This window comes from Idiotropiscis lumnitzeri, chromosome 17, assembly GCF_059441095.1.
Source record: "Idiotropiscis lumnitzeri isolate Australia: NSW breed Sydney's pygmy pipehorse chromosome 17, RoL_Ilum_1.0, whole genome shotgun sequence".
NCBI classification, from domain to species: domain Eukaryota; kingdom Metazoa; phylum Chordata; class Actinopteri; order Syngnathiformes; family Syngnathidae; genus Idiotropiscis; species Idiotropiscis lumnitzeri.
Genome location: NC_142407.1, coordinates 9,362,579 through 9,389,578, shown reverse-complemented (window position 1 = coordinate 9,389,578; position 27,000 = coordinate 9,362,579). Strand labels below are relative to the sequence as shown.

Sequence of the window (27,000 nt, the reverse complement as noted above, 5' to 3'; positions counted from 1 at the left end):
AGCTTTAATCAGAGGTGGGCGACTCGAGCATGGTTGTGGTGGCCACCGGGAAATCCGGGACAATTCACGAATGGCCGGTCCAATCTTGGGGAGTAACAAAAACATGCACTAGTGTACCATATTCAGCTAAAAATCTAACTGCGATCCAAATTGTTACAGAAAACAAAAACATGGAATAGGACAACAGGTACATTTAATAAAAATGTGCATTATTATACTGGACTATTTTGGAAGCGGGGGAGTCGGCGGCACAGTCAAGTGCTTGCCTGCTCTCAAACTTGTTGGCCCAACAGAATTTCTTGTAGTTACGCACACATAGAATTGTGTGGAGGCGTGCGTGTGTGTGTGTGTGTGTGTGTGTGTGTCAGTATAAAACTCACCACTTTCCACCTCTAATAAGGCTTTTGTAAGTATGCTGCCCGCCACACTGATGGCCTGACAAATATAATAGCCGGAGTCCTCGGCATGGACATCAATGATGGTTAGCTCACCGCTAAGTGACACAGAAAAACGGCCTTGTTGCGACTGTTCCTGAATAGGGAACAGCAGGATCTGGAAAAAAAAAAATAAAAAATCCGCCATGCACATTAATTTTAGGTTGTTGGATGTGTTTCCATTTGTTCAGGATTGTTCGTCCAATCCTGGTTTGAGCGAATGGTGGCTGCTCGCAGGTTATTTTGGAGGAACTTTGAATGACTACCGCTGTGTGTTTTTTTTTTTTTTACATTGTTATTCTACTAGTAGAGTAGTAAATATTTTTGGGTGTCACTTTTAGAGACTTTTCATTACAATATTTAGACTGAAGGATCCTATACCTGTGCTGTTATTCCAAAGTCTCCTGTCCACTAAGACAAATGTGAACTGCCGGGCTATGCATTTTTTTTTTTTTTTTAAATTGTGTGCCCTACAATCTAATCTACTATAAAACTACAATTGTCGCAAAAATGTCCGTCATTTTCTACTTTGTCAATTAATTTCATACAAAAGCTTTTCAGTTAGATTTAAATTTCTTTCCACGCAACATTCCTGCTGTGTCATCTTCCTCTATGATTTTTCATCACTCGTCTCCCTCCCTTGTGCTCTCTTCTCCTCCATAAATTCTCATCCGATAGCAATCTTCCCACGAAGATATGGAACTGTAAACCTCGCCGCAGCACCCACACACTCTCATCAGGTCTTTCAGTACATTCCAACATGCTGGAAAGCTGATCACACACTTGTGCAAACCCACACATGTTCACATTTGTAGCGGTGCAAGCCGAAGCAGACGCTCACTCTGATGCTGAGTAAAAGCCGGGGTGGAGAAAATGGTTTGAAGGTGTGCATCTGTGTGGGTGAGTGTCATGCCGCACAGTACACACACCAAGCAAATAATGATGGGTTAAGAAAAGGGTTATCAAGTTCGTCATAGAGCAAAAACTCCCAGCACAAAAGATCAAATCGGGGCGAAAAGGAGAAAACAACCTTAACAATTTGTTTTTCCTACTTATGAACTCATTTCAAAACAATCACAAGCATTTTTTTTACCTGGCTTCCTTCTTTTTGCCAAAAGACAGCCGGTGGAGGGTTTCCTTTTGTGCCGCAGAGAAAGGTCACAGTGCGACCTGGTGCTGTGATCTGGTCCCGTGGCCGCACAAGAATCTGAGGGGGCACTGAAGAGCAGAGGTAAAAAAAAAAATCAATAAATAAATAAAATAAAAAAAGACTTTTGGGTCACTCCAGAAAGTGAAACAACGAAATGTTGACGAACATATATGTCTAAAATCAGCTAATTTAATTAGTTTTAATGCATATGAAACTCATTTGATCTAGGACAGGCGTGGGCAAACTACGGCCCGGGGGCCACATGCGGCCCGTCCAACTTTTTAATTCGGCCCGCCGAATTTGAAAAAAAAAAATGAAATGAATAAACCTTGTTAATGTTTTATTTTCTAAATACTGTGTAGGGTCAAAGACAGATTTTGTTCATTTTCATTTAAAATTAAATTTATTTTTTTTCTCCGATGAGGTAAGGTTACCAAAACACTCCATCCATCTGCTCCTGGTCCGGCCTCTCTGTCAAATTTTAGAACCCATTGTGGCCCGCCAATCAAAAGGTTTGCCCACCCGTGCTGTATACATTTAAAAATAAATAAACAGAAATATAAAGAAAAACAATTACAATGGCGAACATGGGGGCTGCGGCCGCGTCCAAAGATGCGCAACGTCACGGGAAAACTATACAACTAAATCCAGTCATATCACATGCGGGATTAGTGTTTAACAGGCCAGATAGAAAATTGAGCAAACACCTGAACATGTTCCCTCTTGTCCGACATGACATGGGTTTGACCCAAATATAGTGACAGCTCGAAATACTGTAGGCCTGTTCAGGTTATTAAAATTCTGTTTATGGTTCTCTTCACAGCTCTGTCTGGATACTAACAATGTTAAGTTCAGGGAGGCAAACGAGCACAATGCCTGCGGCTGTAATAAATAATTAGCAATAATGGGTTCATGCGGGACGACACTGAGCTTTAGATTCAGGACACAGAGAAACATTAGCATTTTTACATTGCACAAAGATGGGGGGTAATTAAAATAAGGGTTTGAAAAATACATCAACAAACAATGACTTCATGTCATGGAAAATATTGGCACAACATGTCACTGTCAGCGTATATGTATTACCGTGGTTCTCATCACCACATGCTGTGCTCCAACTCAGCTCAAATCTGTTGCATAAGCAACACAAGCAAAGGCAGACAAAGTGCCCCAACACAGATGCCACACACCTCCCCTGCACCCCGACCCACACTCTGAACGTGTCATTTGCGGCAAAATTCTGACGCTGTCACACATGGAGAAAGGGAACACAAACACCCACACACTCCCTACAAGAATTCCCCAGAGACAACCGTGTGACAGGCAGCTGTCACAGTCCCATATTAATGCAATGCATTACATGCACACCTGTGCTCGGGTTAATGCCCTCTCACGCTCATGTTGGTCAATTCAGGTTTCACCCCACACTTATACACACAGGCGAGCGAGCTACACGGTTTATATTCAGAGAGGTGTATCTTTGTGCGCAGCAAATCCAATCACCCAATGTTGAATTCATGATGCATTTTACAGCATTATACCGAATTTATGGATAGCAACAAAAAACATCTTTTTCAGAACCTAGAAGTAGTTTGATAGTTTCATTTGTAGGAATTGGTGCAAATCAGTGATGACATCACACAAGAAGTGAATACTGCGTGTTCCAACATGCCATCAAAATCACAGTCCGATATAACAATGTATAGAAGTTTAAGAGAGGACTGGCTGACTCCAAAATAAAGTGCATTCAGGTAATTCAGCCGAACTACAAATATCACAAAGTCATGGATTACTGTTTCTAAGTACTCCTGTCCAAGTAAGCCCGCCACTTTTGCCAGCTGCTTGAAGTAAAAGTAACTGGTTTTGATCATTCCACCGATTCGCCAACTAATTTAAAATCAGGACGTGCTTCCTTGAGTCAGCGACATACCAGCGGAGACATTCCCTTACTGAGTTGCGAAACACTTTTTAAAACCCTATCATTTTGTTGTTGTGACTTCAGAACAAGAAAACATAGTTGCTGCAATTGCATGTTTTTGTTTTGGAATGCCAGTTAAAAATGTATGCCTTGGTTAACCATATCGCACAGCAGACGGGAAACTATTACATGTAAACTAAATACTTTCATGTTATGGAGTTTTTGCTTTCCTTGCCCATTGCATCTTAACTCAAATATTAATGTAGTTGACCCGCACACAAACAATTATATGAAAATTAATTGTACAATATAAAAAAAAGGAGTGCTTATTAACTCATTCACTGCCATTGACGGATCTATAAGGCAAAAAGTACATTCATTTTAAAATAAAAGCCCAACCCTTGTATTTGGCTGCTAATTATAGTTATTCTCTCATCAATTCATCCCGAAATTCTCAAACATCTCTCTCACACACTCTCAAACATACAGAAAGATGGCATGAAATGAGATACTCACTGGATGGCCCGACTGTGATGGAAGGAAGCAAAAAAGGGGTGGAAATGAAAAGAGACAATAATGAGATGATGAGCTTCGGATGAATGGGGATATTATACGTTACATACGAAACAGAGTGGACATGATGAAAAAACAAGCTCATTTCCTTCGCGGCAGAGTACGCGGTGAATTTCTGTCGCTGCATGCAATGACCCACATTCGATCTTACTTCGTCTAACTCCTATTGGACCTACTTCGTCAGTCAGCAACCAAAACACAATCGCACGTGTATCTGCGTGTATTTTTATACCGAAGTTACACTGCGTATTTGCCAATGCACATGCGCGGATGTCGATTTAGAATGTCCGCATGTTGACAGGCGTCAGTGGAAACTGTAGGGCCCGCTCACAGAATCCACTTTTGCCGAGCACAGCTCTAAATATTCCCTTTTATCGTCACAAATGACAGTTTTCGCAGTCGAGTGCGTCTCTGCTCGGGACTGACTTTATTCTAATGCAATTTCAGTCTTTTTGATCTAGCCTTTCTCTCCAGAGGCATGAAGAATTGAGACTTGAAAAGGCAACTTAAACCCGTACTTTTTTTCACTTTATCTCGTATAAAGTCTTCGAGAGCTGTCTGTACCCAGCGGCATAATGCTGACTGTTTTAACCATGCAGACAAAAAAAAAAAATCTTTCATTAGGGAATATCTCCTGGCGCACGGTCGCAACATTCGATTATAGTATACAACATAATCTAAAACCCTGCAAAGCATACTAATTGAAACACTAATACCTAGGATGTCATATAGGTAGGTAGGATGTTATACAATTTTGAAACCATTATTATTTTTTTTTTTAGTTGGTTTTGTAATCTCACATTTGTGAAATGATCATTGTTGATAATATGCATCATAAATTCAGCGAGCCTCACTTGTGGTCATACAAAAACTCAGTTCAAGATGGACAGAATAGTAGTGATGGGAAAATGAAGCTTCAAATGTGCTTCATGAACCAGTTGTTATATTTTTGAGTCCTGTAGATGGCACTGTTGGTTTAAATAAAGGGTTTAAAAAAAAGTGTGCTTTCAGCCCAATGTTGAACAGAGAGTGCCATCTACTGGAGTCCAAAAATACTACAACTGGCTCATGAAGCAGATTTGAAGCTTCATTTACTTATCACTACAGAAAAGAGATTGTAATGTTAAAAAAAAAATGTGAGGGTTAACTTACCGTGTACTTGCAGGGTAGCTGCTGCCTCGGCTTTCCCGACACTGTTCTCGGACACACACGTGTAAGTGCCCTCGTCTTCAGCCCGCACCTGGTTCAAGTGCAGACTGTTGTCACTGCGGATTTCATATCTGTAAACAAACCAATTAAAAAAATAATAATTCAAGCACTTCCAAAAAAACTGTACAAAACCATTTTTCTATGAAAAATCAGTGTGATCATTGTAAACATATAAATATATGTCAAGTAAGAAATTATAGAGAAAACGCAAGCATGGCAAAATGGCATAAAAGCAAATAAATTCATCAGACTGCTGCAACAAGTGCAGATTTTGAGCAATTTCTCCGAAGGCATTATAAAAGGTCAATTCAATCAAATGTGAAGTGAGTAGTTGCGTTTGTGAATTTTATTCTCCACAATACCACGAAGTGCAGGAGACAGGGGACACCGGTAACACGGGTCACTTGGAACACTTGCAATGGCTCCAATCAGGAACACGTTAGCAATCACCTGATTCGCCTTGCACATGATTAGTTTCGTCCTTTGTGCATATGTGAAAAAGCTGGCAGAAAGCAGGCGCGGGAAAAATTGCAAGGCAAGATAGAATTTTGAGTTATGAATTATTATTTTTTTATGATTACATAGCCTGCTTCGTAGCTAAGCGAATTAAATAAATAATTTAGAATATTTAATTTGGCTTTGTTAAAATACATCGGCGTAATGCTTCGCTGTAGGAGGACATTGTGAGTCATGGAGGCAAGTCTCTGTTGCCATTTTAATATCCGCTTAATACACGAGGTTAGATGGCTCATTGTTTTATTTATTGCATCATGTCTTAAAAGACCTTTAAGAATTTGTTTGTGAAAATGACAGGCGATTGCTTTTGTGAGATATAAAAAGGCTTTTTTTTTTTTTAGATGTCGTCGATGTGAGTGTGCAAAGGTATATGGAACAAACATGGATTGTACCGTTCATTCGTTCAGGGAATAAAAGTATCTGGATTTTTTTTTTTTTTTTAGTAAAGTAGTATTCTATTCATAAAATATATCAACCACTTGACAAAATGAAAAATTCAACCCACCATTTTTTTTTCCCAGCGTACAAAACAGTGAGCACAGTTGCTTGTCTGTCTTACCTGCCCCGAGGCAACTCCCCCTCCTCTCTCCGCCAGCGAACAGTCGGAATTGGATCTCCATGCACCACACAAAAGAAGTCCACTGTATCGTCAGCCAACACCACTTGGTTCACCGGCTGCTTCGTGAACACGGGCCTCTCTGAAATCAGACGGAAACATATAGAAGAATGGCAAATGTTCGCGGTGACAAATTAAGACAGCCGTTTAAAATGCTTCCGCCCGAAGGGTCTGAAATGTATTTCATGTTATGTTGTTAAAACATGAGCGTAGGAGAAAATGAAAGGGATGAATTGCAACAACACCTACAAGGACAACAAATTGAATAAAAAAATAAAAAAATACAGATGTGACTTTCTATTTTAGTGTCGAATCTCATTCGATTCTTCTGATATTTTTTTAAAAAGCCAATCACCTCTCTTTTGCTTAATCCAAACCAAAAACCAATCCATGAAAATTGACCCATGACCTCAAGGCTTCACAGTGATCAAAGAAGCAGCATTTAAGAAACGGTAGTAGGGAAGAGGGGTCATTGAGGCAGAAAGAAAATGTCAATTTTCTATCTCTTTGCTACGATCAATACACACTTCCAAATCACTTATGCAGCTGGTCTGCTGAGAGAGTTGCCAAGAATAGGGGCGACATGAAAAAAACATGGAGGAAGCAGAGAAAAAGGGCAACCAGGGGAGAAACATTCATCTCCTGCTACTGAGATACCAGATGAATTCTAACTGGAGAATGCATGAGGTATTGCGGAAAAACAAAGAAAATAGACAAAATCGTGTTTTACATTTCGGTGCTCACAGCAGCAAGACGCCGGTATGCATTAATTTTTAAAGCTTTTCAATATTTCCACCAAATATATTGCTCGAGGGATGTCACGAATTGTTTTGAAATTGTCGCAATAATGCCGTGGGAAATCAGGTATCCGGCGCCTTTGTGGGGTTGTGCACAAATTGGTGCAAATGGGGGTGCGAGTGCGTGAGTATCAAATCCGTAGTTTTTGCACTCGTGAGGATAAGCGATTCACATAAATGGATAGATCGGAATGAATTATTGTAATACTGTTGCATGTGTGGATATTTTCGGTGCGAGTCCGAGCTCTACTTTTGTAACAGAGACGTGACTTGATGAGTAACATGCACGGTAGTTAATGTTTCACCGTCGTGCCTTAAAACTTATTTAAATAAAGAATGGCGTGCACTGAAATGGAAAAATAAATTGTATGTTAGTGAAAGAAAAAAATGAGGAGAGTGAAGGTCACGGTACTACTTGGCAATATTCCGTCTATTACAAGTGGTTGAAATATGTTTTGATAGTTATTTCTTCAGATTTGGTTTGAGAATCAAGAACAGGTTTGTTTCATGTCGTAAAATGTTTAATTTATTTTCTATATTTACAAAATAATATGCATACTTGTTGAAATAATTTGTTTGGCATGATTGTATATTTATTTGCATCCTTAATGTGAATAGATATTTATTACAGTTGTTGGAAAAAAAATACATTTGAATTAAATGTGATTATTTATTTCCATAAAGACCAGCGTGTTTATTTAACTTTTAGTTTAACATTCCTGTCACTAAAGCTTCCACAATATTCTCCAAGTTATTTTAATTTTTTTCACAATACTTTCATCATAATTATTTATTTATTTATTTTTTTAACAATACCAAAATCATACTAATAAATTGACCTTAATCTTGTGGAGCATAGCCATCATTTTCTCAAGAGTTACAAAAGACTTCTTACCAAATACAACCAGTTCAGCTGGATCGCTGTCTTTTTCACCAACCATATTGGTGCCAACGCACACATACATGCCAGCATCACTTTTTCTGGTGTTGGAAATCATTAGCTTGCCTCCTCGTATCTGAAAAAGGACGATAGAGAAGACGGAGAGTGGGATTAAAGGAAATTTCAGCGAGCAGGGACAAGGACTGAATTGCAGTGGTAGAGGCTAAATCTGGAATGACACGCGGATTAAGACTTGAATCGCAAGACTGGTGTCGCCTTTAAATTGTCAGAACCACGACACGCCCCTTCCCACTCACAGAGTTTGTGCTTCCAATCCACATCCAGTCATATGTTCTGTACAATTTGGATGGACAGTGTTCGAGTTGTTTCTCGTGCAATGCTCGTGTAAACGGGGACATTGGACACACTTGAAAAAGCCATTAAAGGACAAAATAGGGTGACTGAGCACTAGTGATAGGAAAATGAAGCTTCATGAACCAGTTGTTATATTTTTTGAGTCCTGTAGATGGCACTGTTGGTTTAAATAAAGTGTTTAAAAAATGACAAGTCAGTGTGCTTTCAGCCCAATGTTGAACTGAGAGTGCCATCTACTGGAGTACAAAAATACTACAAGTGGTTCATGAAGCAGATTTACCCATCACTACTGAGCACTACTTTATAAACATCTTCTTGTTGATGGAGTTAAAAAGTTTTTCTGCCTCGATTATGCGTACAACCACGAATCAACTTACCGTGATCCTCTCGTCTCTATCATTGACCTGGACATTATTTCTCTTCCATGAGATAGTTGGCTCGGGATGTCCTCTGGGGGGAATGCACTCCATGACGGCTGGCTCACCTGCTGCCACCACCACATCGCTGGGTGTCTGGCGGAAGTCATCTCTTAGAACTGCATGGTGAAGACAAAAGAGGAACTTAAGGGTTGGTAAAGCCTTATGTTGATAATTTGGCACAAAGAAAAAAAAAAAACAACATCAGACTACTTCTGTGGTCAACATCATCATGATCATTGGAATAATGTGAACATCTCAACACAATTAATTATGAAAAAAATGCAAATCATAATTCAGTTCATTGTGTGTCATCTCGCTTTTTCATTTACTGTCATTGGTGCGCATTAATAATGAAAGTAAATGAATTATTCAAGCTGACACACATGCGCATGCACACGATTTCCCCCGGCAAATCCACATGCATAAATACAGTACGTTGGTATATTGAGATGGGGAAAAAAAAAATGTCGGCATATGAATTTCTGCATCATCTCATTTGAAAGCAGAAAGATAATTTAAATCCAAGGAAGTGGAATCTTTTTGGGTTAGAGTACAAGTCAAGTTACCTCCTTTACTTCAACGTTGATCTATCCATCGTCAACATTTTCTGTCTCATATACCTGAAGGCGGTGGGATTCTCCACTTTCAGTCTCTAGAGCTCCCTAACCTCTCAGATTACGGCAATGTCGAGTGGTATTGTAGTTGCGGTTGATGCCCTGATACCACCATGAGGCCAAAAGCCACAGAAGCCTGCGGGCTACAAGTCTGGCCTAAGCCACTCCAGAGATTCACAAAGGGAAAAAAAAAAAAACCCGATGGATCAGTTTCTATGACATTCTTAGCTCATTCCTGCCCTCAAGTCTTCCCGTCACCCTAAAGCAAAAGAAATAAATCCTCGCAAAAATGCCATTCGTGCCACAAACGTTTCCTCAAAAATGATGAGCAGCAACACTTCAAATTTTCCCCGCCTAAAGAGGAAACTGCTCTGTTGAACCTTTGATGAAAGTTGAAATTTGGACATCAAGGAGATACGGGATGTTTAATTGATGCGAGGGAGTATCATGGTTGATTTACTTACATTACAGATATATGAGTCATATAAATAAGTCATCCTGGTATGAAAGTCGAATCCAGATTTAAGTGTGCTAAAACCCATCTTCTTGAAAGACATGTACTACTAACTCACCCGTTTGTAAACTTTGAAAAGAAAATTTGGTGACACACACAAGTGAAAATCAGAAATGATCAGGATGGGTGTCAAAAGCTAGATTTGATACCAAACCGCAAACTACGAGTTTTTCCTTTCAGTGTGGGCGAAAAGATCAACCAGCATGTCGAGATCCGGCAGGAAATGCTGCTTCAGTGGACAACTAATAGCTACTTCACGACATGACGAGGCACTTTCTCACAATGTCCTGAGCATCTGACACTTCCTGGTTGAGACGAACAGTGCTGGAGCTACCTCCCGATCACCCTAACTACTTCCGTGTGATGTTCTTTCTCTTGACTGTGAGACGATCACCCCCCCCCCCCCCACCCCCCGTTGCTGCCATCTTTCATTTGGATTTATAGTATATAAAATAACCAATGAGGAGCAGTAAAGTAAACCCCAAAAACAATAATCGCAAAAAGAATCCGCTTCACTTCAGTTGAAGTCGATCAGTACTGTCGGCACACGTAAACACGTAAAGCATTTTTTCTATTACATATGATGCTACCTTCTGAGCTGTGTATCAAATCCCAGCTGGAAAGAAAGCAGAATCGTTGAGCCCGTGCCTGATATTCATAGTTTGATGTTAAACTAAAATAAAACGTTTAAAAAAAAAAAATGGTGAATTGGCCTCACTTTTCCAATAATTGTGCAGCGTAGTGTGCATGCCATAAATAATGCATAAGACAGATGGCACACACACACACGCACACGTGTGTTCATCGACAACAATATGGTGGTCAGTTTTCACGTGGATTGGTGTCCACGTCAATTTTGTGTATAAAAACACATCAAAGTCTTGGTGCACATTTCAAGGCAGCAGGAAAGGGCGACCTGATTAATGACACTCCTCCTCCTCTAATGAGAGCGCTGACAGGACAATAAAGCCTCAGGACATTCCCATTATCCTCAGACATATCGTCCTTAACGAATGTTTTGGACCACTTACACCTTTTTTTTTTTTTCCTCAGAGACCATGGAAGTGATTTAATGTGGACTCTTTCATTTTGAGTATGAATGTCGGGAAAACGCTTCCTGGCTTATTTCAGCTGCAACTTGGAAGCTTGCCTGTCGCAACCTGGATCTGTATTATCATGTCACTGGGATGCGGAGCAATCACAATCACCAGATCCACACCGTTCTCAAACCATGACTTTGAAGGTCTCGGATCGTCTTCCCCACTCCCTAGATCTGGGTGAAAATAGGCCGAAAAGTTTATTAGGTACTGGCAATTACCCACGAGACCCGTGGGGACCCATATTAAGTGCGTACACTTTGACCCTTTCCTATAACCCCTTTAACAAAGCCAAAATAATCCCTACCACTGGGCCCATCCGGCGTGCTTTCATCAGCGTACCGAGTGACACGCAGGGGAAAAAGAGAAGGATTAAGGGGTCTATTGTCGTGTCCGGCGCAATTCTGACGCAAAAGCGCAGTTGGACTGTCTGCATATGTGGCGTTTTCTTTCTTTTGGTCATTTGCTTGAGTAGCGCAGATATAAGAGGAAGTTTGCGCCGTTGTGGGAGGGAACATGCCAGACTACCTGCCAGTTCATTGCCTTTAAATTCAGCATAGAGAACAGCGCGGTGAAAGGACTTGCTGGAGTCCAATCCGAGCGCAAAGTGTATTTACAGAAAAAGAAATAGCAGGAATATCTCCACTGTGGATGAATTCTTAGAGAGCGCCTAACACCCCCGATCATGCATCCATGTGTGAAAAATTCCAAAACAAAAACTAGTGAGCTCTGAAAATAGAGCATTAGACGTGCATCTAATACAAATTTTTGGATTAAAATTAACATAACCCACTCGCGGAGGATTTCACAGAGGCTAAAAATCAATTTCTGGATTTGAAAAAAATGTCTGTGCCTGTGCGTGTGTATTAGTCAAATCTTATGAAAAGAAAAATAATTGTTATATTTAATTTTTATTTGAATTTTAGATGAAAATGTATGACCACGAACAAATTAATTTTTTTCATTTTTATTTTAATTTTAGATGAAAATGTATGACAACGAACAAATGTATTTTTTTCATTTTTATTTAAATTTTAGATGAAAATGTATGACCACGAACAAATGTATTTTTTTCATTTTTATTTAAATTTTAGATGAAAATGTATGACCACGAACAAATTGATTATTTTCATTTTTATTTTAATTTTAGATGAAAATGTATGACCACAAACAAATTTATTTTTTTCATTTTTATTTTAATTTTAGATGAAAATGTATGACCACGAACAACAGAGAAAAAGTACTGAAAATTGGTACCGTTGAATAACGCTATCAATTCCCAGGTACTGACAATCGGAACTGAACCGGTTCAAATGTGAAAGGTACCCATCCCTACTCAGTAAGAAACGATACCCATCTTTACAAGCTTGCCAACACATGACTTGCACCATGTACCATAATTAAAAAACACCAGGACCTCTCGTTCATTTAAGCATTTGAGCGGACATTAAAAACACATCTGGGGTGAGCTGCTGCTCACTTGTAATTAAAGAGCTTTATCGCTGTCTGTATTGTTCAAAGGATGGTGTGTGTGTGCGTACATACTTGACAGCAGCCCCCAACGCCCCCAAGTATAAATATTCATATGGCAGATAGAAAATGACAGATAGACCCTTTGCTTGCAGAGCAAAGAGAGAGGAGGGATTGGGGATGCTCGGGGGATTAGGTTCAAAAACATGTGGGCGGATCTTGTTGGTCATCTGTAATCTTACATCTTGTCCCAAAATAAAATAATTTTCTCACACCAAAATACACAAAACTAAATATTAGAATATGTTTGCCCAATTTAACACATCCTTCTTGTTCCTCTATCATGCCCTCGCTTAGATGCACACAAGCATGTCATCTCGGTTCTCTCGAGGCAATATATGTTCAGGGTCTTGGTCCCAACAGAGGCCCCGTCTGGAGCTGACACCAGCCTTACTCATTATCCGGAGAGGACCCCCTCTGATCCCTATCAACTATTGCACCATGATGAAATGGCCCACACAGGATATTGGTGAAGGGAGTGTCAGGAGAGGGTTTTGGAAAAGTGTGTGTGTGGGGGGGGGGGGGGGGGGGGGTTGGGGCTCTTGATAAGACAGATGTCTACAATGCTGAGCCTCCTCCCTGGCCAAAATCAAACTGGAGCGACTTTCATAGCACATTGACACATCAGAATGTAATAGTGAGGCTTTATTTAACACTTTCAGACTCAGAGAAATGTGACATTGCCAAGGTGGCTTAACACGGCTGAAGACGCAGGCAATATTATACAATTCGATGTATCGGGATGTCAGCTGGACTGCTACAATTGGGTTGAGGACAAGCGAGTCCCAGGTGTTACCTCACACTCTGGTTGCAGCTGGACGTGTTCAGCCTTTGTGACACCTCTGGTACTCAATTGGAAGCCAGCAAAGTCACGGTTCAACTCCAACCCCCATCCAGCTTCAGTAGCTTACAGAGAGGAAAATGAGCAAGGAAAACGGCAGGAAATTCCCTGGATGGCCAGTGTGAAAAAGGCTAGAGGTAACTTTAAAACACTATTTGTAACAAATTTGCTAAATGTAGTGGATTGAGGCTGAGTGGATATTGTAGCCTTTTACAGATAAATAAAAATGCAGCATACACACAAAAGCTCATTTTTATCTGCAGCAATTTCAGCTGATTTGGAAAAGAAGTGATCAGTAGGAATGACATTTGTGAGCATCAGTATGAAAAGTGTCATTTACGTCTATTAAACTGCCTTCAGAAGTAATCTGACGGCTCTTCAAGGTAACTGACGATACTGCTAAGATGAGGAACAAAGTTGGGCTTGGTGGTATTTGTTTTTTGATGAAAATGAAGCTTCAAATTTGCATCATGAACCAGTTGTGGTATTTTTCTGTCCTGTAGATGGCACTGTTGGTTTAAATAAAGGGTTTGAAAAATGGCAAGTCCGTGCGCTTTCAGCCCAACGTTGAACAGAGAGTGCCATCTACTGGAGTACAAAAATACTACAACTGCCTCATGAAGCAGATTTGAAGCTTCATTTACCCATCACTAGTGCAAGGGTCGTTTAGAGACAGGTGTTGGGCTGGATGTGACCCACTGGCCGTAATTTTCCCAGATGTGCTGTAAATCTTTAAATTAATCCATCAGGATTGTTCGTCAGGTAAAACGGCGGTGCTCATTTGCAAACAACACCAACCTTGTCACGTGAAACTGAGCCTGTGATTAAAAAAAAAAATGACTGTGAATCACATTTCAATTATTCTTTCAGCTAGCCCAGAAGGGTCACCTTTTGAGTCGACGCCTGCCGCTTTAAGCACCTCGGTCAGAGATCAATGCCTGACGTATTTTTCCCTTTAAATTAACTGGCTCCATTTTCTCCCGGCCCTCGCCGTGTCGGATGGCGAGTCCAACACTCATTACAAACACAACAGCTGCCCCAACACCAACCAACCAATCCCTCATACTCGCATGATATAGGCTGAGCTCAGGGTTGAAAGGCAGCTTTAAAGGAATGTTCCCAACAATCAATTTGTGTCTCATCTCTTCTGACAAACAAACACATTCAAATAAACTGAACTTGTAAAGTCAGTTTGATACAGAATCTTATACCTAGTGGCTTGTATACTAGTGATTAACACCGCAGGTTGACAGAAAATACATGCAGTGCAAAACCTTATTTCTCCCTGCAGACCTCCAGAAAAGCAATTATTTGCCACCGGGCTCAGATAACGCTGAAATTAAATCCACAAGTCAATGTGATGCATTACAAGCAGATGTTAAGCCTGCGATTAGCATAGATAAAACACTTCTAACAACATAATCATCAGGCAAATATTCAATTTCATTTTCATGCCATGCTCAGATCCTGTTTACAATGCTTTAAACTGCTTAATCACCAGCCGTTGGTGTAAAATGCTGTCTGAAATTGAATTATGTCATTAAAAAATGAGATACCGCCATCCAGCCCACAGGAGTGGGTGAGTGCGGGTGAAGTTGATGAGGTTATCTATCAAGGTGTGATGTTTCATGGTTTCTTAAGCGCTCATAAATGGCAAGGCCTTGCTCCACAGAGGTGTCTTGTCGCACGAAGGGGGAGGGGGTTCGGATAGACCGTGAGATGGAGTTGGGGTGGGGTGGGGGGGGGGATTACTCGGCAGCAGCACAGACTGCCGTCAATATGACAGCGGGCCCCACATGCAGCACTGGACAGGAGGCTCTCATTATCAATCACAAAAAACACAAGAGAGAAAGAGGGTGGGTGTGGGTGTGTTAGCTTGTCTGTGTGTAATCAACCAAATGGCACAGTCGCGGTGAAGTGGTTGAGATCACCGCCTGCCGCCGTTGGGAAACCTGTTCATGGTGGCCCTCGACCATCAGAAAAATGGGGGGCTGGTATGGACTTTGAGCAAGAAACTGATACCTTAAACTGCTCCCTGTGCGGTCCCGCTGCTCCAATGTGTGCCATGAACTTGTGTCTTGTGAAAAACCGCAGTATTTAAAAAAATAAAACATTCTCAATGTTTATTCATTAATTTTTTTTCCAAGTTCGGCGGGCCGGATTAAAACATTTAACGGACCGCATGTGGCCCCCCCGGGCCGTAGTTTGCCCACACCTGATTTAGAGAATTCATCCTGTGAGGGAAATCAAATTATCACCGCAGCAAAACTCACAATTACACCAAACCTGAAGTAGGAGCAACCTTCAAAGTAAAAAAAAAAAAAGAAATACAAAAGCAACAGTTGATGGGCCATTTTTCCAACAATTTGAGCCAGGAAAAGAGTAATAATCCAGACATAAAATATTTAGCTGGTGTTTTGCAGTAATATCAAAGATGTTTTTACTCTCTGATTCTGTCACTCATAAAATATCTAGTTGGGTGAACCACGAATGGGGGAGAGTTGCAAAAGTAATACATGCATGGCACCGTTAAGGAGCGCGATAAAAACGACGACAACCCTCCAGTTCGCCTCTGTTCACCCTCCACCAAACCAGGACCCCGAGGACCCCGTCCAACAATACCATTACAGGGGTGGTCGACGCTCCTGTGTGTGGTCAGCTAATAAAGCAATTGTCTGGCCTTGAAAAGAGGATTACTTTAATCTAGAACTAGCGGATGTCGTGTGCCCCATAGCATTGGGGTAAGAGGGTCACTGTAAATTGTAAAAGGTCCATTGTGAGGCAAATGACACCCTTCTTGCTTCCTCTTGTCCTCTTAGCCTGTGCCGCCCTCAGATGAATAGTCAGCCCTTTGGAAAGCCACAACCACAAACCTCAGAGATGAATGACCATTCTGAGGAATTTCACAAGACAGTCGAGAGAGAAATTTAGCAAGCCGTAGTTAAAGAAGCAAACACAAACATATTTCTTTCATTTTATCAATACTGAGTTTGTGGAACGAGACACAACTTCAAGCTAAATTCTTACAGCTTTTTACGTCGCGCCTTTACATGGTTAAGAAGATTTCAGGTGCTTGAATTGCTGGTTGCCAACATTTTTGCGGATTACAGTTTTCTGACTTGTATTTGATTTTTTTTTTTTTAAACCAAACCATGAAAAAAGGATTCCCTTTCTTGGCGCCAACTCCTCATAAGGCTCACTTCATACTTGTGTCTGCCATGTTGATTTGCGGGTGGAATAAAAATGCAACCACAAAGAAGTAGCATTGCGTCGGCTACATTAACCTGTTTTATTGTTCTCTTTCATTCTTGTAACAAAAACTCCCACCCACAAACTCAAAATTCCTTCAAGCGCATCCACACAGCACAGACTCGAAGTTTAGTGAAGTCAACTCAAATGTAAATTTAACATCAAGGTCCCCTCGTCAATCCTTCGCCTCACTCTCCAGGCATCAACCCACACTTAATCCAACTGTTCCATTCTTGCTACAATAAAAATCTATTATTCATGCGCGGGAGAGTGAAGCACAAAGATGACGAGAGAGAAAGATGACTTTTATTATGTTTTTCTTTTTTGTGCAACATCATACCTTCACAATGAAGAGTGATGAGCTGGCCTTAGCGTACGAGGGAGGAGAAATAGTTTTTATTTTCAATGCTGACAACAAAAACATATGGATCTTGATTGTCAAAACTAATTTTGTACCACTTGAAGGAATTAACTCACTGACCTTTTCTAACTTTTAAGGTGGGTGGCCGTCTTAGAGAGAAATTAACACTGAACAAATAGACACGGCCAAAAATCAATAAGCACTTTGCACAGCTGTTCATGTAACCTTGAAATATTTCACTTTGTTGCTTGGGTGAAACTGCAGCATTCAGAAAAATAGGGACCGGACAAGGAGCAGATGGATGGAGTGTTTTGGAAACCTCACCTCATCGGAGAAAAAAATACATTTCATTTTAAATGAAAGTAAACAAAATAATTACATTATATATGTCTTTGAAAAACCACAATATTTAGAAAATAAAACATTTACAAGGTTTATTCATTTAATTTTTTTCAAGTTCGGCGGGCCGGATTAAAACGTTGAACGGGCCGCATGTGGCCCCTGGGCCGTAGTTTGCCCACGCCTGTTTTATATTACGGTAGAAAACGTGAAAAATGATTAAAAAAAAATATTAAGACAAATCTTTGAAATTCTTTGAAACACTAATATTGTAAGTTCCTTTTGGACCAAACAAAATTCATAAAAGTTATTTTAAAATAAAAAAAAAGGTGTAAATGTTTAAATTTAACTATTGCTTCCTTGGATGAACAAACAGAGTATAAATAAAAAATTCCAATATTTCTCCAGTACTAATAAACGTTGAACTCAAGTATTCTATAGATAACTAATCAATTCCGATATCCTTTTTCTGATTGCATATGGAGTCAAACGTATCAGAGCTAAATATATGTACAGTTTGCGCATATGATAGATTACAAACCGGCTGGGACAGTTATTTAGTGTGTCTGCAACTGCAGCTCCGAGAGATAATGAGGATCATTGGACATAACAGTTGGCGCAAGGGCACTTTATTGTTCTCGGCAGCCCCTGTGGCCCTCGTGCTGCACTGTCGTTAAAGGGGGAGGAGGTTAAATCTCTTCCTCACACCACCTGTTGTAGAAGCCCCATCAGCCAACCCCCCCATCACATACACACAAACCCCCAACCCCTGAGTTTCCCCCCACCCTCTACTATTGTACTACTGACCCTTTATAATGTAGAGACACACATCCATCCACGCGCTGGTCATTAGTCACGTTCACCTTCAGTATTGTCGGATTAATTCATGACTACGCTCCAGAGGGGCCTTTGGCTGGTGGGTCTGGCTCAATCACTGGCCGGCGGCCAGATCATGCAAAGGGGGTTAAGCCAGAGGCCCGCGGCCTCACTTGAGCCATCTGATCTGCCTCTTTTAAAGCACTCTGGCCACCAGCCCTCGCAACCACATGAAGCGCCAATCCTATTAGCGAATCATGAAAACGCATCATGCAGATAGATAAATACGGAGATAGGAGAACATATCAAATAAGCGAGGTTGTTGATGCTGAGAGAGGTGATGGGCTCATCCTCGAGCCACCCACGATCTAATTTCAATTTATATATGTAGGTATTAGGCATGAAAATTCAGGAAATTCAGCCTAGGATTTTCATTTCAAAGGATCCGAAGGAGGTATGATAATGCAAAAATTTGACACACCGGTCACAATGCCCAAATTATAATTGATATATAATAAAATAATAGCGCAGAATTGTCAATGCCGTAGAAGGCGCACAGCAGATGGTGCTCGGTTGTAGCTCATCCAGAGACGCTAAACATTAGCTAGTCTTAGATCGGTTTTAAAACAGAAAAAGAAATAACCGTACAAGTATGGAATCAGGTGATCTGCGAGACCCGCAAAGCCAGAGGTGCTCTGTCTCTGTCATCGCCCAGCAAATCGCGGTTTGCCGGAGAATTGTCGGACACGTGATGTATTTGCGTGTCCTTTTTTTGCTTTAAAAACACAATCTGTCAACCGCACAATTAATCTACGATAAATCTCAATGATCGTAAAAGGACAAAACATAATAAATAATCAGAAAAAAAAAATCATCCTGGTTTTACATCAAATAAGACATGCTTGTAAGATTTCTTTTAATTATCTATCATAAATTAATGCGAATACTAAACAGAGCCTGACAGCACAACATTCACGCTATGGCGTCTAAGCTCATGCACGTCGAAATCCAAATGATGGGCTTTGAGGTGAAATAATGAGGAGAGGAAAGTACAGCAAGCAAAAAGGAGTTACCGAGGCTGAAAAAAAGCGAGGGCTAAAAGAGACAAGTGAAGGGGTCTTTGTTTACTTCATCACTTTTATCACAGCTTACACACAACCAACACACACTCACGCACGGATCATAATGCCCGATTAATACTGATGCCCCTCTAATCCAGGACTTCACACAATTTTCTTGCCCCGCCCCCCCCTTTTTTTGGGAACTGAAATTTATGAATGTGTGCCCACGGTACATATAGAACACAGCATTATTTAGGTAATCGCTCCGCACCCCCCATGTGGTCGCATCCCACACTTCGCAAAACTCCACCTTAATCTTTTCCACTTCTTGAAATCCATTTTTCTCCAAGCGCTTGTGCGTTTTCAAAAAGAGTACGACAGGTGTGAGTGTGCATGTGTGGTGCAGACACAACGAGACGGCGGCTCCAACTGCTGATAGTGCAGCTCAGCTGCTTCGTTCACACCGGTGTCGGGGATTATTGCGGTGAGAAAGTTGACCCGCACTTCGAGAGGCATTCACACCCCGAGAGAGGAAAGACGGGCGTTTGGTCGCATCGTCACCTGTTCACCTAAAATTCCACAAAGCAACTGCCTTTTGAGAACTTTCTGGGTTGACCTCCACACAACCTTAAAAGAGGAGGGTGCGAGACAAAAAGCTTACTTTTATTCCAAAAGCATTCCATCCCCACTCTTGTCACCGAAGAAAAAGTTCATGTGCCCCTCCCTTGTCAAAGTGAATATTCATGAGCCATAAAGTCCGGCAGTGGAGACGTATAATAAAAATGTCATGGGTATAAAACACTCCAAGAAAAAAAAAATGCCAGGAGCTTGGGCAAGTCCCTCTAAATGTCACACAGCCCACCCTTGGCTATGTGGCTCTTTTGTGATTGGCTTTTATGGAAGTGACAAGAAGTGTTCTCTGCTTTTCAAAACTGTGAGGATTTAAGTCCATTTGCGCGTGATCATTTTAATTGATAAAGAGCTGCTCTGGCTTTCCATTCACGAAACAGCATTTTTGGAAACTGTGCGAGAGATCTCAACAGCCTGAAGTATTAAGAAATTCGTTCCGCCCATTGCCTCCACATCAAAATTCTTAAAAGCCGAAAAGGTCAACGAACTCCAGAATTGGCCAGCCCAGTAAGCAGACATTAAGATTATTGAGCATGTCTGGGGTAAGATGAAAGGAGGCTTGGAAGATGAAACCAAAAAAAGACTTTACTCTTTTCACAAACAAAATAGTGTGTCAAAAATACACAGAACTAACTCCACTAAAGAGATTAAGTTTGAGAAACTTGAAAAGAAATTTGGAGATGATTTTTAACATTTTGACTGTACTGCAACAATTTTAAAAATGAAAAAAATAATACTTAATAATTGTCAGCAAGCCAACAGTCTCTTTAAAATGGTGATGGTTAGATGAAGTCAAATTAATATTGTCCCAGTCTGTTTATCATTTAGGTCACAAATCGACCTACTGGCACAAAACAAAATATCGAAATTCGCTTCTGGGTGGCAAATCTGACATTTAAAAAAAAAATGCACTAACATCTGTTCCTAAGAAGCTGCCAATGACAAACTCCTCCTCCCTGTGAGAACATTTTCCGGCTACCCAGCGGCAAAACCTATTATGTATTTTTTTGGAGTGCTTTTTCCCAGCGAGACAAAGATGTCTCCCATGTACTTTCATCAGAAAGTCGAGTCACGGAGCCCCGGACACAACATGACAGAGGTTGCACACTTGAGTATGACAAGATATACAGACAGGCAATATTAGGAAGACTATGTGAGCTATGGTTGCGTCCTCAGGGTGCAAGGTGTCAGGAGATGTGATACCAAGGTCAGGGGTGGCATCTTGAGTGAACCGAGAGATTGTGATGATAAGAGACCAGAGTGAAAACTGCCTTTTGTCTGCCCTGCTTTTACAGGCTAAACTAACCTCGTTACTTGTGAAATCGAACTGTAAAGTCTTCTGTTTCCAATAAGTGTAAATTCAATCATCATTTACTCATTCACTACCAGCCGAGTAAAAAAAAAAATAAAAAAATAAATTGATCTTTGACGTCTTTAGCCGTCAATGGTAGTCAAAGTGTTAAGGAAAACTACTGACTTGTCTGGCGGGATAATGAGCACACATTTACACCAGAGCACTCACTCCTATGAAGTGAAAAAAAAGCCACTTACTTGCCACTTCCAGAGATGCATTTCGACTGACGGCCTCACCCAGGTAGTTGCGTGCCACGCACACATAGACGCCTTCATCGGGTTTGCTTCGCCGGCCGTGTACAATTCGTAGGAAGAAGAGGGAACCACTGGGCAAGAGCATCCTGTGAGAGCGAGGATCTTCGCGGTCTGTTTCCACTCGCTCACCATCTTTGTACCATTCCACCATGGGGGTCGGACGCCCCTCTGCTTTACAGTTGAGGGTTGCTGGCTCCCCCTTGGACACAATCAAATCCGATGGATGCTCAACAACCCGCGGAGCAGCATCCTCTAACCGGGGTCGAGATCCTGCAACAAGGGAAAAACCATGGTTAAAAAAAAGCATTTGACTAAAAAAAAAATCTGATTCGGACGTATTCTAGAGGCAAGAAGTTATATTCCTTGAAGCTACAAGTTCAGGGGTGGGCAAACTTTTTGAGTGGCGGGCCAAAATGGGTTCTTAAATTTGACACAGGGGCCGGATCAGAAGCAGATGGATGGAGTGTTTTGGTAAGCTCACCCAATCAAAGAAAAAAAATACATTTAATTTTATTTGAAAGTGAACAAAAGCATTCCAACAAAATATGTCTTTGACACACCACAGTATTTAGAAAATAAAACATTAACAAGGTTTATTAATTTAATCGTTTTCAAATTCGGCGGGCCGGATTAAAACGTTTAACGGGCCGCATGTGGCCCCCGGGCCGTCTTTTGCCCACGCCTGTACAAGTTCAGCAACCAATTAAAGGCAAAGACACAATCAGGACTCATTTTGTTGTGGAGTTATTTAAAAATTCAAATTATTCATTATTTATTTGTAAGTGGAATGACATAAAATAAATTGGACCAGGTCCAATCCAGATATTTGTAGTCATTTACTTTACTTGTATTACTGATCATAATCCATCCATCCATTCATGTTTAATTTAAAATGTAATTTACACTCCTGTATTATTTGTGTTGCACACCACACAGCGAGCCAGATGGCACACACGCAGACATGAAAAGAGAAATGACAGAGTGAAAGGGCGCGGAAAAGAGCGCTGCAACTGTTGAACGGGGGTGGTAGGGAGTGAGGGGGAATCGTGACTTGCTTCATGGCACATCTGAATTCAGTGCCACATTAATGAAAATGAAATTTATGTTAGTCAAATACTGAATAACGTACCGTGTGCTCCTATTCAATAATTTAATTAAAAAAGACTTAAACAAGAATACAAATAGTTTCCTAACCTGGAGCGTAGTGGCCCATAGTGGGACTAAATAAATCTCTTATCTCATCCAAATTAATCCTATCCAGGAGTCATCACTGCGAATCGTGCTCTTCCATAGATAAATATCTGGAATTAAATAAAAGGAGGAATAAGGATGCAAAAAAAAGACGAGGTAGGTGCATTCAAAATTCAGCAGGGCGCTCACACACCGCACAAAAATGTGTGTCACACAAGTTCTCCCCGTAAATTAAAAACTGAAAACAGGCACTTTTTGTTCGGAGTCTTTACTCCCTTGAGGTCTCTGAGCATAAAAGCTTTTAGGTAGCATATGTATCATGGCTGGTTGGTCTGGGGTGGGAGGGTGTACTGGAGGGGGGGGTGGGGGGCATCTGCAGGACAGAGCCGTTGAGAGATGACTCATAAATTTTGCAGTTAGAACAAGCCATGTGGAAATGTAAAGTAGAGGCTTTTAAAGTAGAAAAGATCACCGTGAGAGTTTTGAGCTAAATATCATCAAGAGAACGTAGGGTAGAAACCGTGGAGAGAAAAAAAAAAAAATCAGCTTTTTGAGATGACGACTCCTCTCCCAAGACATTTGAACTTGATGAAAAGCGCTCACTTGGCAGAATATCTGGCATTAATCTGAAGATACTGTGAGCGAAAACTAAGTGAAGTAACATTCTAAGTTGTCTATAGTTCGTCTCTTGAGTCCCATACAAAGGCGACAATTCGCAGTGGTCCCTTGAGAAAACATAACTTAAAACACTCAGATTTCAAATCATTTTTGCACATTGAAATTAATGGTGGAAATAGCTCTAATCCATTCCAGATATTACTCTCTGTATTTGTATCGTATAAAAACACATTGAGTAATCTCAACAGTTTCCGAACAGGATGTTGTTCAAAAGTGCCGTTCGTTTACTGTATCAACATAAACTGGTTTATAAAACATGTGCAGCCAATCAGCATACAGAACATTTGTGCGCTCTCATTGGTCGATCTCACTGCCGGGAACCAATCACGCGCCTTAATAGTGCCCGTGGGTAGTGATGGGAAATTCTTTTGCTTCATGAACCAGTTGTTGTATTTTTGTGTCCTGTAGATGGCACTGTTGGTATAAATAAAGGGTTCGTGAAGCAGATTTGAAGATTCATTTACCTATCACTACCCGTGGGTTTGTACAAAGCCTCCGAGATTATTCATAATTTCGAAGGAACACGTTCCACCGCAATATGGCTGCATTTTTTTAAAATTATTATTTATGTTGGAAAAAGTGAAGCGCACTGAGATCATGTGAATCATAAATTAAATCCTGGAAAGCAACACAGTCTGCCTGATTCATTCAGTCTCAGCACACATCCACCAGTTCATAGAGTATAACCCAAAAAAATATTTTATTCACCGTGGCCCTGCAGGGCAGGGAAGACGATAAAAAATACCGGGACGGCACTTTGATGTATAATACTGACATCAAGTCCTCACCCATTGAGAAAGAGAAATGTAATTCATGTTGACATGCAGAAATGCACAAAATTTTAACTTCAAATATTACAGTATATAAATAGTCTGGTCTCATCATTCCGAGGTAATGGAAAGATTAAAACAGACGTGTCTTTGAAAATTGCAGCTCCCTCTTCTATATATCTGATTAGAGTTCAAACTTTTGCTTTAAAAGAGAAGCTTTGCGGGCCATATGCTCTTTGCAAATGACCTTTGTTTAATATCGCTCTCTATTTTACCAGCATTTTATTTTTCATACAGGAGCTCTGATGTACCGGGGAGTGCATAGCATGGAAAGTAAATTACCAAGAGAACGATGACCACGCAGCGCTGGGTAGTGATGGGTAAAGGAAGCTTCAAATCTGCTTCATGAAGCAGTTGTAGTATTTTTGGACTCCAGTAGATGGCACTCTTGTTCAACATTGGGTTGAAAGCACACTGACTTGCCATTTTTTAAACTCTTTATTTAAACCAACAGCGCCATCTACAGGACTCAAAAATACAACAACTGGTTCATGAAGCAAATTTGAAGCTTCATTTTCCCATCACTCGCGCTGGGCACAAATACGGGCGTCCGGCAAAGCCGCAGGGTCAGACCGCTCGCCCCCAGGAGAGACGAGGGAAAAAAAATATTTTACGTTTGTTTGTGGGGAAAAAAAGCCGACTGGAAAGTGGAGGAAACCGTCACAGAAATGCCACAACCTTTTTGTACATGGTGTCCCTCCTCAGAATTGGTTGTTTTACGACTTTCTTGTCTCATCAAAAGCCAAATGCCTGTTTCAAGTTTCCCCAAAGCCTTGGGAATTGATTTGCAAATGCTTATTCAAAGTTAAATTGGCAGCAGTGAGGAAGGCAGGCTTGGATGCTTTTGCTGCAGCCTCCTCGTCCTTTACCCTGCAGGCATGACAAAATGAGGCACTTACATGACAATACAAAGAACCAAGCAACCTTTTTATGATCGAGCGGGTGTTGATGCTAAGCATTTAAATGGGCAGGGTCAACTATGCGAAAGGAAATTGTGTGTTTATTATGCGTCTCGGAAGGGCCAGCAACAGCTTTGTGCTCCATGAGTGAAGCTGCTCCTTTGAAAAAAACAATTGGGAGATCACGGAAATTAGGTTTCAACAATTGCATCCTTTCATTTTAATACTTTGACGTTGAAGTGCACGGTTCGTGAATATGAATCATTATGCACTCATGAGTCGTGATCAGTCACAACTGAGCAGTTTACGGCGTATGCCGCCACTCACACAAAATTATCCGGGATGGAAACCAGCTCACTTGTGACCTAACAAAAATGGATAGATTACATTTTATTTTCAGATTCCAGTCAAACAATTATTTGATTGATTTTCGCCAGCATCCAGATCCAATAACGACGATCACTTCTTTAATGACAAGTTGTGGTAAACGTGTTGTCATTAGGCAACTCTATATTTACACTCGGAGCTTTTTTTCATTTTTCTTTATGGGCCCAAAGCAGAGAGCCTTTACGCTTCCCATGTCTCTCGGACTTTATTTGACACAAATTATAAAAACAAACTCAAAACCGCACAATTTTAGATATTAAATAACTACAAATTCTAACATTACTACAATCCTACATGCATATTATAGGATATTCTAAAATTCTGTGAGAGTGCCATGGGAAATCATTTAATCTGACTTAATGGGTCCAAAAATATTTTTATCATTACATATAATTAGTATTGGATGTAAAGTGACAATTAGAACAATTAAATGTTCCTGCATTAGATCAGGGGTGGGCGAACTTTTTGATTGTCGCGCCACAATGGGTTCTAAAATTTGACCGAGGGGCCGATGAGAAAAAAAAATACATTTAATTTTAAATGAAAGTGAACAAAAGCATTACAACAATATATATGTCTTTGAAAAATCACAGTATTTAGAAAAAAAACATTAACAAGGTTTATTCATTTAATTTTTTTTCCAAGTTTGGCGGGCCAAATTAAAACGTTGGACGGGCCGCATGTGGCCCCCGGGCCGTAGTTTGCTCTCGCCTGCATTAGATGGTAGACAGTACAATAATTAACTTTTTAGGACATTTTTGTTCGGTGGTGTGCTTTGAGATTTTTCTTATGCAAAAAAATGTGCCTTGGAAAAGAGAATACCGTCAAGTGCGCGTTGCTGACTATGTCTACAAGAGAATTCAGTGAAACACTATCAGCATCTGCATCGTTACATGGGAGGCATTATGTGCCCTATCACTGCGAGCAAAAATCTACAAGGGAATCCCCGGGCTGGAAGTACTGATGGCTTATCACTCCAAATTGTAGGGAAAATCCTTTGGCTTCCTGTCCCAACCAAACTGGTCGCTATTGTGTGTGTTGGAGCTGGTTCATTACACAAAAACACATTTAGTCACTTTTTGGACAACAAGAGCACCAATAAATGAATACAAAAAAAAAGAGGTAATTAAGCACCAAATGGTGCACCAGGTAGAAAACGAGTTATGGGACATTGTAATTTTCTTGGAATGTTGTAGCAGGGATCATTTCAAAATGTAAACGCTGTCAGAGATTTAGAGGGAAAAAAGTGTTGCATATTGATATTTTTCTGCTTCCTAATTGTGTCTTTATGTAAATGAATATTATTAATGATTAATAATAGCATTATTACCTAAATTGAAGCAAAATGGTTATTTTATAAATGTGCAACCAACTGGTAGCCCTTTGCCTGACTCAGTACCTCAGAAGTAGCTCTAAATTTCAAAAAGTTTGGTGACCCCTGATTTAGACGGTGTTTTTCGTTTTCTCA

At 40.6% G+C, this 27,000-nt stretch overlaps 1 protein-coding gene across 6 annotated transcripts in view; it reads right to left on the bottom strand.

The window, feature by feature from the left end:
- The window catches only part of robo3 (roundabout, axon guidance receptor, homolog 3 (Drosophila)), a 91,671-nt gene that overhangs the window by 19,767 nt on the left and 44,904 nt on the right, over window positions 1–27,000 (bottom strand). For all 6 annotated transcript variants that reach the window (XM_088280370.1, XM_088280371.1, XM_088280372.1 and 3 more), the window contains 7 exons: window positions 21,491–21,817; window positions 8,846–9,003; window positions 8,109–8,229; window positions 6,360–6,498; window positions 5,228–5,355; window positions 1,528–1,652; window positions 381–552 (listed from right to left, as the gene is read on the bottom strand). In XM_088280370.1, the coding sequence (XP_088136496.1) occupies window positions 381–552; window positions 1,528–1,652; window positions 5,228–5,355; window positions 6,360–6,498; window positions 8,109–8,229; window positions 8,846–9,003; window positions 21,491–21,817 (1,170 nt within the window). The remainder of the gene's footprint in view (window positions 1–380; window positions 553–1,527; window positions 1,653–5,227; window positions 5,356–6,359; window positions 6,499–8,108; window positions 8,230–8,845; window positions 9,004–21,490; window positions 21,818–27,000) is intronic.